Source organism: Panonychus citri, unplaced genomic scaffold (genome assembly GCF_014898815.1).
Source record: "Panonychus citri isolate SS breed McGregor unplaced genomic scaffold, ASM1489881v1 Contig00092, whole genome shotgun sequence".
Classification (NCBI taxonomy): domain Eukaryota; kingdom Metazoa; phylum Arthropoda; class Arachnida; order Trombidiformes; family Tetranychidae; genus Panonychus; species Panonychus citri.
The window spans coordinates 303,552-319,447 of NW_026515497.1; the positions used below are offsets into that span (position 1 = coordinate 303,552).

General features: G+C 29.4%; 1 protein-coding gene across 5 annotated transcripts; it reads right to left on the minus strand.

Moving 5' to 3' along the window:
- Window positions 1-286: 286 nt before the first annotated feature.
- On the minus strand, window positions 287-15,788 carry LOC128387645 (potassium voltage-gated channel unc-103-like). 5 transcript variants are annotated; one of them, XM_053346878.1, is made up of 16 exons: window positions 14,955-15,788; window positions 14,664-14,696; window positions 11,391-14,560; window positions 5,848-6,136; window positions 5,611-5,753; window positions 5,422-5,535; window positions 4,623-4,777; window positions 4,265-4,362; window positions 4,042-4,194; window positions 3,668-3,867; window positions 3,447-3,536; window positions 3,127-3,310; window positions 2,770-3,057; window positions 2,422-2,685; window positions 1,990-2,209; window positions 287-1,737 (listed from the first exon to the last, which is right to left on the minus strand). In XM_053346878.1, exons 3-16 carry the CDS (start codon window positions 12,306-12,308, stop codon window positions 1,332-1,334), a joined length of 3,522 nt encoding a protein of 1,173 aa, XP_053202853.1. In that variant the 5' UTR covers window positions 12,309-14,560; window positions 14,664-14,696; window positions 14,955-15,788; the 3' UTR covers window positions 287-1,331. The 5 variants fall into 5 exon arrangements, with proteins under 5 accessions (XP_053202853.1, XP_053202851.1, XP_053202852.1 ...); XM_053346876.1 differs by having other exon boundaries at window positions 5,602-5,753; XM_053346877.1 differs by having other exon boundaries at window positions 5,602-5,753; window positions 14,853-15,574.
- Between the last annotated feature and the right edge of the window lie 108 nt (window positions 15,789-15,896).

The window sequence follows — 15,896 nt, forward strand, 5'->3', positions numbered from 1 at the left end:
TTGTATCGACGTTTTTTAAGGCCATCCGAACAAAAATACTCTAAAATCAAGTAAACCGAAAATACAGTAATCAACTCAAACAATTTACTAATTGCAAACGAATTTTTCAATTTGAAATGAAAATTAAAATTCCAATTGAAACCAATTATCTATAATTGATTTGAAATAAGAATTGATTGTTATTAATTAGAAAAGAAAAGTTCTAATCATAATCAACTTATTAACCATTTCGGTGTTTCATTATCGATTAGAATACAATCAAGGTGAGATTTTATTTATAATATTATCAATCTTTCTTGTTGACAATTAAAGGATAATCAATAAATCATTGTCAAGGAATAGGCACTTCTCACCAATTAATTGATTCCTTTCAAGTCTATTAATGGAATCACTTTATTTTTAAATTGCTCAATTTAAACTAAATCATTGAGAGATTAACAATTTACAATATTGGAAATGATTAAAGTAGATTAATCATTGAATGGTGATTTAGATTAACATTTGGTCCGTTTGATGGTAAAAGGTTAACAATTAAAGTTAATTATTGGATATAACATATGATACATAATGAGTATGATTAAAAATTGAGCATAATTAATTGATTAGAAATTGAATTTAGTGTTCCCATAATTAAGGATTGAAAAGTTTTAATCATCATCTTGAATCTTGATGATTAGTTAATTGATTTGAATTGTTTATTCTTGCATTTTCTTGAGCGTAATTAATTGTGACAATTGTTTTTCCATTGATGTTAATTGTTGAATTTGATTTGATTTACTTTTTCGTGATAATAGAAATCAAATTCAATTAGATTTTAATAACATTTTTTTGGCAAATTAATCAAAAAAGTTAATCATGTTTCTTTGTTTACATCGTTTAAATGGAGGACACTAAATGATTTATGTTAATCATCATGTGATTTGATTAATCAGTGGATTTAATTAAGATCATAATCCATGAGAAATGTTTCTGTTGAGATTTTTAAATTGGAAAACAAAATGATTTAAGTCTTTAAATTATTAACAAATTGGATTAGTTGGAAAGAGAGAGAGAGAAAAATCAAAACGATTCTAATTGAGTTTTGATTAGCCAACCTCGTGGATATTGATTGTTAATCACAATTAAATTTGTCCACCCAAGAAGGAAACTAAGTGGACACAATCAAATTGTAAATGGTCATCTTTTCATCTCTTTGTTTCCAAATTTACATTTTCTATTCTCGATTCATGGTTTCAATTTTTTTCTCTCTCTCGAACTTTTCGAACTTTCTTTTTATTTCTATTCTGAGAAGGGTGTGTCATCGAAATGATTCGGGGAGAGAGAGAGATAAATCAGCAGAAACTTTCATCTCTTGGATTTTGATCGAGGGCTGAATGACCCTCATGAAGAGATAATGATGACACATCATCTTCGTCCACCTGAAGGGAGGCTCTCAATTCTTCATAATCGTAAGGTGAAGTATCCGACATTTCGATTGATTTATCTGTCGATTCCAAGGTTTCAATTAGACTACGAGTTGGACGCAGTTTTGGCCTGATAGTTGGATGACTTCGAGTTTGCAGGCTACTAGAATAGGAACAGGTTCGACTGAGTGGTACACATTGACTCGATTCAATTGGAATCGAGATGGTTTCACCTTTATCACCATTCTCATCATGGTCTCGAACTAAACTTCGCAGTAACGATTGAACATTTTCAAGTTTATCAGATACATTTTTCTCCATGTCATTCAATTTTCTGAAGAGAGGAAAGGTAATAATTTAAAAAAACAGATATTAGAATAGTTTATCTAAGCAAAAGGTCAACATCAAGGGTCAAGCTAATCAAGGATACATGATCAGTATCCAAAGTAAATGTCAATTGTTTTTCAGTTTCGTCATCAATCCAAAGGTATCAGACAAGCAAAGACTCAAACAAATTCAAGGATTTAAAGATTGACCAGTACAAAGTTATGAACGTATTGGTCAGTCAAGTGATAAAATCGCTTACATTGCAAGTTGATTAACTTTTTGTACAAGTTTCTCTTGTTGATTTTGATTTATCCTTAGATAATCATTATCGATACTGTTATCAGCTGTTGGCGGACAAACAAGTCTACCCTGAGGGTCCTTGCTCGATGGGCTTTTTGATTCATCTGAATAAGGAGATGAAGATTGATTATGATGATGAGCCGTTGTAAAGGCGAGATTATTAACACTGGACAAGGCACCTAAGAGATTAGAGATACAATAATTAATCGACTATATTACATTATCGATCTTTATAATTGGCTATTATCTCGATAGCTCGAAAGATTGATCTTAATACTCAGTTAGCATTGAATTTTGGTCTAAAACGACTCAGTTGATTTCGTTTTTGTGTCAAACTTTGATCAACAATCAATGGACGAGAGCAAAAGTTGATGAGGATATTTGTAGTTACCTGCAAGTGAGTGATTGGTGACACTTTTTTTACGCTTTTTTCGAGCCTCTCGAAAATCATAATTAGCTGGAGTTACATCTCGACCTGCTTTTGCTGGTGAGAATTCAAGTATTCCCGCTCCAGAATTCCGTCTACGAATATTATTATAATAGACCAACAATGGATCAGGATCATCGTCTTCATTTTCTAGAGAAGAAGCGACGAAAGGTCCATAATAACTCCGAGGTTCAGCTTTGGCCTCTAAATTATTATTACCAATCTCTTCTAAAATTAACAATTCGAAAAGTATCAATTAGATCAAAATCGATTGGAAAATTTTCGTAATAAAAGAAAAGAAAAGTTCGATACCTTGCTCTTCCTCTGATGGAGGTGAGGCCAAACTTCGGGAAGTTAGACACTTATGTGATCGCTTACGACGAGCGGGTACACCTTTTTGACTCTCATCTCTTAAATTAAAGGTGACCTTCAGGTTACCGTTGAAATTTTCAATGAACTCAGGATACATTTCAAAAACTTGGAGTAAATCTTCACGGGATATTTTATGGAGATCACAGTAGGTTAATGCACGAACGTTACATGATGATTTACCAATTGTTGGATAACGTAATGGATTCTCACCGAAAACATCATCTTTACCTGGAAAAAAAGAGAGAGAAATGGAATCACAACTCAATCTGAAACTCGAATAATATGAAATCAACTTACTAAGAATGGCAACAACAGTATCTTCATTTAAAATCTCTATGGTACCTCGAGCGATAAAATATAAGGCCACTAGTACATCTCCTTTGTGGACAAGTGTATCTCCAGGAGGTGCATGGGTTGTCTTGAATTTCATTGATAAAGCACGAAGACAACCAGGTGATGCATCTAGATGAAAATCGGAGAAACATAAAAAATTGAAAAGAAAAGAGAGAAAAAAAGTTCGAAAACAAAAGAAAACAATCAAGATTAATCATCGACAAGGTAAGAAAGCAAAAAGTATAAGCATTAAGATCAATAGATAATCAGTAAAAGTTGAGTATACCTTTAAATGCTGCTGAATTATTGAGGAGATTACGATTTAAATGAAGGCAAATATCAGCTTGAAGACACTCAGGGAATCCTTTAAGAACCTGAGACACATAAATCAGATCAAATGGTCAATATAAGATGAATGGTCAAGAACAAAGTTCGAACATTGAAAAGAGTGGAAAATTTTTCTTGATTAATTTTCGATAAAAATAATTCGATAATATTAACTTACCATATTCATATCAATTCCATTAGTATAACTCCAGGCATGTTGAAAATACTCTTCTAATCGTTGTCTCAATGGATTGGGCACTTGATGAAAACGGATAAACTCACGAACTCGCAACAATTGGGTATGATAACGAGCGGTACCAGAGTAGAGACGTTGTATTATCGCTGAGACATTACCAAAGATGGAGGCGTACATAAGGGCTACAGGGAGAATGGAAAACAAGAGCGATGAGACCAACGAAAGCAAGTGAATTGGTGACTTTCAATGAAAGGAAAATATCATGAAATTAAATCGAATTTAGGAAAATTCTTTTTTTTTCTTCCTGAGAGGAAATGGTTCTTGTGGAGTGGACAGTGGGTGGTGGTCATACTTACAACCGACCAGCATTGTGATGACCGAGAAAACCTTTTCCATATCAGTGGTCGGTGCAACATTACCAAAACCCACCGAGGTTAATGATGAGAAAGTAAAGTAAAGGGCAGTAATATATTTGGTTCTTATTGAAGGTCCACCGGTTCCATCATGTTCTAGATATAATTAATCAATTAATTAGATATTTCAATTTATCTGATAAAAATCAATTGTAACTCAACTAACCATAAAAATGATAAGTATCATTGGCAAGTACATATAACCAGCCAATTTTATAACGGTAATTATAATCTTTCAGTCTCTCAGCATTTCCTATTGCATACCTGTAGAGATTGTAACAATTAATGAGAGAGAGAGAGAGATAATTAATCAACAATTGATTTGATTTTATCAATAAAAACCAATAGGATTCTAATTGAAACAATGATCAGTGATCAATGAAAGGAAATCAACTGCTATTAATAATCGTAATGATGTAATATAAACAAAAGGGATTATGGTTGTACAGTTTTCTGTTTGTTATCCTTTTGTTTCCTAATTGTGATTAAGGTAAAGTGATTAAGAATAATTAAATTGAATTTACCAAATACATGCTAACCAATGAGCTACAAGGGCAAAGGCAGCAACAAGTAATAGTAACACAGCGGCTCCGTACTCAGAGTAACGGTCAATTTTTCGAGCCACTCGAACCAACCGAAGTAATCGAGCAGTTTTGAGAAGACCAATTAACGTTGTTGCCTTGATAGAATTAACAATTTAATGGTTTGAGACAATTAACCAACAATTAACAAATTTCACTCCATCAATATTTTGAATTTTCTCCAAGATAATGATCATTTAATTGTAACGCTTATCATTTAATTATCAAGTTGTAAGGTTTACTGATCTTGTGTCTGATCAATTTATTGATCTTAATTATTGCAAGCAAATAAATGGATTAAGATAATTACTAAGATGAAATGATAATAATTAACAATAATATCAAATATAATGAATTGATGATCAAAATTAACAGTTAGTTAACTAATACAATTAAGATTAAAACTGAATAACCATTTTAAAAAGTGAAAGGAATTTTTTTTTCTACACTTCCAAAGTGAAAATTAGTCAAGCTACAAATGAATCAATTTGACAACAATTAAATTAGCCTTTGGGAAAAACATGATCATCATGGAGATTTAATTGTTTATTCATAATGATGAACAATTAAATGGAAACAATTAACTGGTTAACAAATCTAATCAACCTATTAGACTCTAATCATATAATAACTTGAAGCTATATGAAAGTACCTAGACAACAAACATATAATAACTTTAATCTAAAGTATTAATTAGAGAGAAAGTAGTTAATTACCAAAATTAATCAACTAATTAACTTACATCATCAATATCAGCTTCGATGAAAATAAGGTCAAACGGAAGAGCGGCAACCAGATCGATAATGAACCAACCTCGTAAATAATGAGTCGCAATTTTATTTGGATTTGTAACAACCTGACAAAAAGAAAGGTAAACAATTAGAAATCGAGAACAATTTACAAATCAAGTTAAATATCTCACAATTATTACCTCGTCACACTGATTAATATAAGTGGTACGAAAATTTATCAAAATATCGATAATGAACATAATATCAACGACAATATCGATGATGAAAAGTAGATCATAACGGGAGGTTGCAAGGTCTTTGGCTTCGACAAGAGAAAACGATTCTGTATAAAGAAAATGTCATAATAAGAAAATAGATCAAGAGAAGATTATATAAAATGGGATTAGAGGGATGGAGATTAACGCTCAGGTACTTACGATCTTGTCTTGGTACATTTGGATCGTTTATATTGGTAACTATTCGTGTATTTGATTGTAGTAAAAAAGCTGCATAGTATGGGGTAAATATCGCAGTATAAATAACAAGTATCAAAATAATCCAATCCCAAATGGCTTTAAAAGGCGAATAATGTAAAATTGTCCACTTAAGAATACCTCGATTCGCTCCTTTCCTCGCAGCGGTCAACGATTTAATCATATCATCACCTTGGAATCCTGGTTCTTCATACTTATATTCAGGAACAACATCCGAGTTTAATGACAACACCTAATAAATTATAAAAGGAATGATAATAATTAAGGTTAATCAATAGAAATGGAAACACACAATTAATGTTCAATTGGTCAAAATTTACGATTTTTACTGTTGTTGTTTTTTGTTTTTGTTTTTGTTTTATTATTATTTCGGATGTGTAACAATCAATAGACTGTTAAAGTAACACTCAGACAGTTAAGATTAATTGAGTATTCGTAACGTTCAGGTAATAATAAACATACTCGTTTTAATTGTATACCTAATCATTATAATTACAATTAACATATGAGAGAGAGAGAGAGAGAGAGAGAGTTAACTCTTTTTAATTGTTCATTGATTTTTTCCCTCTTCCACTCTCACTCAAGTGTGTGAATGTATATTAATATACACTAGGAATTAGACCGATTTGAATCATCGATTGGAACATTATATTTTATTGATTATGTTATTATCGATCAATATTTAATCGTCACTCGAGATCTTTTTGTCTTCTATTGGATTTATGAATAGAACACAGAAAAAGAATACAAATTTTTTCGGACATTCGGACATCTCTCTCTCTCTCTCTGACACTTTCGAGGGTTAATTATTTATAACATGACATTTCTAACCCTTCATTACCTTGCCATTGACCAATTGATTGACCATTACAATAGATAAACAATTGACCTCATGTTGGATTGAAAAGATAACCCAAATGATTTAATTGTTATAACAATTAGATACAAATAAATTGATTTGAAATAATAAATTGTAACAAAGTTTTCCATTCAATTGTTGAAGAGTTTATTTCATATTGACTTTTTGTTTTTCATTCTCTCAACAATTAACTTTAATTCAGTTCAACAATATTAACCATTAAAACAAACAAGGTCAATGTTATTTAATTAACAAATTGTCTCGTTTAAATGAGTTCAACCTTTATTGTGTTCAGGTTAATTTTATTTTAATATCTGCTAATAACAATCAACATCATCATAATTAATTATCACCATCATGTCAACAATTAAAATTATCAAAATATTTTGGATAATTAAAAAACTCAAATCAAAGTTTATCATATTTTAAATAACTGAACACTAATCACCATGAATTCTGGATGATACAACAAAGAAAAAGAAAAGGATTAACAAGATGAGACTGGAAAATCTCAGCAATTAGTTAATCACAATTAAGATACAATAATGAAAGAAAAACAAAAGAAATTAAAATTATCATAAATTACGAATTGAAAAGATTACATTGTTAATCCAATGGCTATTAAAAGGGTGTAATCACTCATTAACGATAATAGAAATGATTAAATTATCATAATCAGTTTGAATGATTATATGAGTTGATCACGAATAATCAATCAACAATTAACCAAACGGCCATTCAATCAATTATCACAATCAAACGAGAAAAAGTAATCAAAAAGGTAAATTTTACCATTTGAGAGGAAAAAGAAAAGTAAAATTATCAAATTGATTGTGATTTTTAATGATAAGTTCAAGTTGATGATTAAACCTCAATTCCTAGGAATCCAAATGAATAAGAATCATTAGTTTCATGGTGAAAGAATATGAAAAAACAAAAATAAAAGGTAAATCTGATCTCCACCCAATGAAAATATTTCATCAACATTGAGCGCACACAAAAAGTTCAGGTAACTCTGAATTTCCTCTGATTAATCTCAAGATAAATAGAAAGAGAAAGAGAGAGATGGAGAGAGAGAGAGAGAGAGAAAATTTCATCATGAAAAATGTTACAATCAACACACAGGGAGTTAAATGTAACCAAGGTGATCACAGGTAACAAATAGACAGGTAAATAAACAAATAACAACAAGAATATGTATCAACCAATTGCCCGGAAAGTTGATTAACAGTAAATGAGTTGGTAAAAAAAAGTTTTCCATTATTAATTGATATGATTAATCAATTGTAACAATCATCAGAATCTAATTGTCAATCAAAATCAGTTGATTATTGTTGAAATTAACTCAGTTCAATTTTTAACTGGAAAACTTTCCTCTTCGCCTTTACCAACCTTACTCATTATACATATAAGTTGCTTGTGATTATCATGATTATAATCATGATTAACATGATGATTAGTTGATCATGATGATGATTATTTTAGGCGTAACTTTTGTTTTAATCATTATTTTTGTTTCTTAAAACTTTTCTCATGAAAAAAGATTAAAAATTTATCATTATCATCAATCTCCTCCTAAGAAAATGCTCATTTATTCATTATCATGATTTTCTCAGTGAAAATTCACTAAATTCAATTCATTAACTGACTCAATTGTCAACAATATCAATTCAATTCGTTTCCATGATTATTGATAATCTTTTAATTGTAAATTAAAAGTCATCATATTTTCATGATAACAATTTAAATATGAAAAGTAAATACAATTGTATTGATAATAACGTTGCTATTTACTTTCTCATTGTAATGGTAAATCATTTTTTTCAATCATCATAATCAACAATTAAATTACATTAGACGAAACAATCAATTGATTCAGTGAATTCAATATACATGATATTATCTCTTGATGATAATTGTAATTTAATCAAAAGTTAATTATTTGTCGTAATTACTAATCAAATAGAAAAGGAAAATTATTATTATTATAATTATATAATTTTCCAATGATTTTAATTAAAACCATTGATCAATAGTCGAAAGCTAATTAGTTAAATTAAACGTAAATTTATCAATAAAAACAAATAGAAAGCAAATTAATTAAATGTCATTGATAATGATCATTAATTTGAACCTTGTTAATGGTTAATTGCTCAAGTTAATCCAGTTAAGACCTAGAAAAGGATTAATCAATTACAAAAGAGCTTAATGATTTACTCATTTCCAACATCTAACCAATTACCTTATAAATTGTTACAATTAAAATTCATCCATCTAACCATTTACAAGGATAACCAGTTAATTTGGTCATTCATTTTGATTGGACAAAAACAGAGCCAAATTAAAGTTACAATTAAATCAACATGATCATCATTTGAATTAAGTTTCATGATGGAAATCAAAAAATTGGTAACAATCAAAATATTGATGATTTAAGTTTGAATCAGTAAATGGTTTGGATAATTATTGGAGCGAGAATTAAAAACAAAGGTAATAATATTAATCATGATTAAATGATGATAAGCAAAAGGTTAATCATTTGGTTTCCATGTTAATCAAATGTTCATTTAGCTGAATCCTGGTGAATCACCATGATTATAATCATGATTAAGACTCGTGATCAACATTTCAATTGTTTCACATTCCCTTTGATCATCATAATGATAATAATAGAAACCATTATATCAGGTTAGTTAGTTAATTGTGTGCAATTAACATTTCCTGCTCTCTGTTCATTTTTTTTAAATCATTTAATCATGATTAAATTTCGGGTTCCTAGTTTACTAATTGTTACCAATTCAATTCAATTCAATCCATTCAATCATCAACTTTTTTTTTCCTTGATATTAACAAGTAATCATTTCCACAATCACAACAATTTAACTAATCTGTTCATTGTCTGTGTTAATTGTGAATTCAATTGGTTTGACAACTGCAATTTACATTCAATCAATTCAATTGAGTTCGCGTTGAACAATTAAATTAATATGACAACAATTAGAGATTTGAAATATATAGAAATTGATTCAGATTTTGAGTAATTTAATCAATTGATTTTCTTGTTGTCACATTGATTTCATGTTATATTTAAGGACAATCAATTGATTGTCCAAACAATTAGAAACTAAATGTTAATCAGAATCATTTTTTTTTTGCTTTCTCTCATTGATTAACATTTATCTTTTAATCATCGATAATCAATTCACTGTTAATGGTAATTGTTTCTACTCTGACCTGTCAACAATCAAGTTGATTATCAATCAGATGATTAATGTTAATAAATAGTAAATCAAAACTCCCAATGAAAATCAAATCAACAAGATGATTAGTTAATCGGAGTAATCAAGTCTCTTAGATTTTGGTTGTTTTCTTGATTATCTTTCCTCTAGATTGATAAATAGTGATTACAATTAAGGAATCACAGTCAATTGCTTATTAAATACACTTATCGAAACAATTTATCATCATCATCGATTAACAATTATTGATCACAACAATCAAATTGATTATGTTGATCAGTGAGAGAAAAACAAAATCACCATCAAACTGTCTCTGTCTGTAATCATTATCATCACAATCAACTGATTATTTAACATCATCACAATTTAATTTGCTCCTTCAATGATCAACTATTGATTGTTGAGTATTCATCGTGTTAATTGTTGACAATTGTATTTATATTGTTCATCATCTTGAAGATAATTAAAAAAAAACTCAACTGTAAATTTCAATTGAAAAGGTTAATTAAAAACTTAGCAACCAAAAAGTAAATTAAAAAAAAATCCTCAACAATTATAATTATACATTTAAATTTAGCTCTCATTTCAAGTGTAACAATTAAGAAACCACAATGTTAATTGTTACATCTTGAAATGATAATTTAAATTCAAGTATCATTAAGACAAAAATAATTTCAAATTAACTGGAAAAACTTGAAAACTAATCAATTCAATTCATGATTACAATTGAAAATTGTTTCCAAACAATTAAAATCAGATTTGATTCACTAAACTAAATCAATAAATTAAATTTATCCAAATCTTTCCCAGACAAATTATTAATCAACAATCAGCTAAAAAAAATTTCTCAGTCTTAATTGTAATAACAATCAACTTAAATACTACAAGTAACAAGATAATCAATGACAATCAAATTCAGAAAATCCTATTCAATTTGAAAATTGATTCAAACGATTTGATTTGATCATAATTGTCAACTGATTGTTAATTTTAACCTTTTCTTTGTGATTAAAATAATTGCCAACGTTGATATTAAATTACAATAACAATTAACGTTTACCTGGTAATACATATTAATAAGACAATTGTATTTGTCTACTTAATCCAATGTAATATGAAGCAAATTGTTTTTGATTATAACCAATGAAAGAGATAATAACAATCAAGTAAACACAATCAACGATTAATTGGAAAACATAAATCATGTTAATAAATTGAGTAAATAATATGAATGAGAATCCAATGGACAATATTAATACAATTAAAACGGGAAAAGTGATTGAATGTTAACCAATGAGATTAAATTGTCTAAGAAGAATCATAATGAATCATTGGACTCGAAAATTAAGTTAATTGTGATGATGATTTTTCATTCAAGTGAAACTTACATGAGGTAAAATGCTGAACTTTCGTTTGGCAATTTCCTTAATTTCATGAAGTGAACTTCGTCTTGATCGTGATTTAGTTGACTGATTGGCTAGATCACCATTAGAACGAAGTGAACTATTATAACTAGAATGTTGATTAGCCTGATTGGACCATTGTTCGTGTCGAACTCGTTGTTGTAAACCAGGAGCCGAATTGGTCCGACCACCGGGACTAATTCCACTTTTACCACCGCCTCCACCTCCGGTGGTACAACCATTTGATTCAAGTGAATTATCTGGTGAGAAAATGATTGTTGGTGTTGTTTTCCTTTGATTGGAACCATTCACTTGACCGGAAATATCTTTAGATCCACTTCCTGAGCTTAGTTGATGACCAGGTAAAGGTACATCAATGGCATACTGACGATTAAGTAACATTCCCCCTCGTCTAGAACCACTATTAACAAAACCGATAACAATATCACCATTAGACGATTGTGATTGTAGGGAAGAGGGTTGTCGCGAGGGTGGACAAGATGAAGAGTGTGTATGAGCAAATTGAGGTGGAGACGATGAAGATGCAGTTAAAGATGATCCAGTTACCAGAGCATCGATCATCCCAATGGAAACATTTCTATTCTTAATATTATCAACATGGATTGAATAATCTCCCTGAGAGGTACTACCTTTATCCAGATTTGTTTCACTAGAATTTAAATCAAATTTATCATCTTCACTCTTTCGTTTATCACCAATACTGGACAGTCCAGTTGATTCTTCACCCTCACCAACAGTCACTTCGGATGACGATGATGTTGACTTTAATTTACTTCCAACGGGCTTGGAAACTTGAGCAACATCATCTTCGAGTTTGGTGGCTGATAGTTCACGAGGTGATCGCTCCAGAAGAGGAACCATTTTGGTGAATCGGGTTCTCATTGATTGGATGAGGAAGATAAGGAAGATGATGATGATGATGATATTCCAATGGTAAAGTAATAAACACTTTCTTCAATAACAATAACATCAACTTACTCCGACTAGTGAGACCGCCTTGATAATCAATTGATAAAAAAAACTCCCAGTAAAATATATTTGATAATCTCATTGATTAACATTACCAATCATGAATCACTTATTGGATTATTAAAAAATTGGATATTAATTGTGTTCGTAGTTAATTAAAAGTAATAATAATTTATAAACAGAGATAATTGTTAATGTTAACATGATGATAAAAGTTTCAACAGTAAAGTAAAAAGATCAGAGGAGAGACTGAGAAAGACACAGGGAGAGAGAGAGAGAAAGATGATAAAAGATGATAGAGATGATGATATACAATAGTGAGAATATAATGAAGATAATGATGATAAGAGGATGATAAGGTGAGAAGATGAAAGAGAAAAAGAAAGGAAAACAAAGTAACAAGTTAACTTGCACTTCTTTGTATGGGTTGAGATGAAATAGAAACTCAACTCAATAGGAAAATAACAGAGAGTAAAAAAAGTAGATATTGTCGACAGAGAGATAGACAGAAGGTTGCGAATGATGATAAAGAAAGAGAAATGGAGACAGTCAATGAAGATGATGATGATGATAGAAGAAGATAAATCGCAATGAAGAAAAAGAGTTGCAAGAGAGAGAAGTAACTGTTTTTTTTTCTTCTTTCGAACTCAATAAAAAGCCATAGGAAGAAAACGTAAACATTGAGAAAGAACCAAAGAAAAGGTATTAACACAATTAACGATCTACAATTAATTGTAACCGTAAAATCAAATCAAATTAAAGTTGATAATCGACAAACAATCAAATGAAGATGATTATGTTGATACAACAATTAAAGCAAACAAACATGAGAGTAAATTGTTTTTTCTTTGGACTTGTTTCGATTTGGGAGAGAAGAAAAAAAAAATTTTCTTCCAGAAAAAAAACTAATCAACCTTTTCTATTATATAACAATTTGAACAATTAAACTTTCGAGGTTATTTTTACTATTACAATACAACTGGTTTAGTATTTAATAGTTAACAAGAAATTAGAGGATGAAAAAAAACAATCAAGGAAAAGGAAAGAAAAAAAAGGAAACGGAAATGATGAATAGTAGGATGAGGTGGAAGTCAGTTTTTCTCCCTGATTATTTAGCTTCAATTCAATTCTTTCATGATTAAAATTGATCATCAATTATCAGGTAATCGTTATCTTATGATAATCGCAACTGATGATTGGATAATTTTCGCAAAGTGATTGGAAAATTGTGAAAAGATGCTCTCTCTCTCTCTCTCTCTCTCTCTCTCTTGTCATGTCCAGTTTATCATCATGATAATGATGATGATGATTATCATGAAGGATGATAAAAGGTAAAGGTGAGTCTAAATAAAGGAAACTCATAGATGACCGGGCTGGTTCATCTTGGAGTTTATATTATCGATTGTAAATTGTGATGATAAATTGTTATTCACCTTTACTTTTATTTTTACCCATCAAAGTTCATGAGCATGAGCTTTGATTGTTACAATTTAATTTGATTGCTTTTTCCTTTTTATATATAAATTGTTACGAACACATTGAAAATTAGGTTGAGTCAGTGTGAGAGTTAATTGTTACTCATATTAATTTCAATTGTCCAGGTAACATGTTCACCGTTTTTTTTGTTTCATGTCACATTTAGCATCTAACAATTGATTAACTTTCTAGGATTAGTTGTAACTGTCTCTCAATTTAACTAATCCAATCAATTGGTAATTTACTAGTTAATTGTTTACAATTTTGCGGTTTTTGTTTGTCCCTTCCAATCAACTGATTGTTGTATTAACTGTATTGATTTACATTTCATTTTCATTGCTAATGTTTAGTTGGTTAATTTTACTGGTCTCTTATAAAAGGGTCACACCTTTAATTTGTTACCTGAGGTTTTAAATTACTTTGATTATCATCATTTCATTTGATTTCTCATCGTCAACATAATTACAATTATTAGATTATTGTTATTATTCCTGGAATATAATTGTAATCATTTCCAATTCTGGTTTAAGATGAAACTTTTGTTTCTTTCCTCATTTGATTCTTGGGTTGATCCTGGTTAATGGTAACATTACCTGTGTGTGTGTGTGTGTGAGTTGAAATGATTTAATAATAATGATTGTTATGTTTATATCATTATGATTAGTTGATTGTTTCATCATCATGTTTAACTGGTAGAGAGAAGTAGTAAAATTACTGGTTAATTTGTTAATTTCATTTGATTATATGTTTGATTGGTTCAAGATTAATGATTTAAATCATTTTCTTACTCACAATTGTTTTGTTTTTCAACACAAATCTGAAAATCTAAATCAAAAGAACAGGGAAAAAAAATAATAATAATAACAAATTTCAATTGAATTAACAAATAGTTACAATTACATTTGTGATTAAATTAAATGTAATAATAATAAGGTTAAATCAGATTGTTTAACAATTTGATTTAATCTTTAAATAAGTTACCATTTCAATTATTTGATTAAATTGGTTACTTATTGTTGAATTGATGAATTAAATCAATTTGTATGAAGACATTGAAATTTTGTTCATCTACATGTAACTGACCAGAATATGAAATCCATGTTAACGGAATCAGGAAACGTTTCAAATAAATTGGAATAAATTTTATATTCCCTTTTCTTTACCAGTGTTATTATATAGATTCTCATATACACATACTAAAATATGTAAATCAGAGAGTAAATAACTAAAGTTGACATTTAGCACGAAAAAAAAATATAAGGTAACAAAAAGGTTTCACTTTTGATTATCATCAGCATAAGAATAACATCCAAGATCCATATAGAAATTGAGTTATTACAAAGTAACTTTTGACTTGTTTTTCGTTTCACTTTTCAAGTCCAATATCCAGATAGTGTTTACCAAGTTATTAAAATTTTCTTCCTCATTTGATGTGATAGAGAAAAGAAAAGAAATAACATAGAAATGGTTTGACAAAGAAGGAGAAACGTTTGACCGGACAACACGAACATGGAACCAGAGAAAACATCAAGGAACCATTTAAGCTTTTTTTTTTTTGCTGGTTGTTACTCTTTCCAACAATTAACCTTAATGTTTCACCATTAAGTGAATTAGTATTACCTTTTAGAGTCTTCATCTTTTCAGGAACATTAAATAAAATTAACCAAATAATAACATGGAACAAAATATCAACCAAAGAGAAACAAAAAATAGAAACAAAATTTTCTAAAAAAAAAATTAGTAGATGAAACCAAAGGATCAATTGGGAGAAGGAAAGAAATTGAATCAATAGTTGAATGAATAATTTAATAGTTGCAAGAGTTTACGTTAGTAATTAAGAGCCACCAGTGTAGTTGGAAGATGATTAAAAAGTTAAAATTAAATAGAAATTAAATTGATTGTTAAAAATGATTCCCAATTAAGTTGAGATAATGAGAACGAAAATCAAAATGGAAAAGAAAATTTTCCCTCCAGCTGATCCATAGTAACGAACATAGAAAGTGGCGCCATCTCTTATTCGCCAGT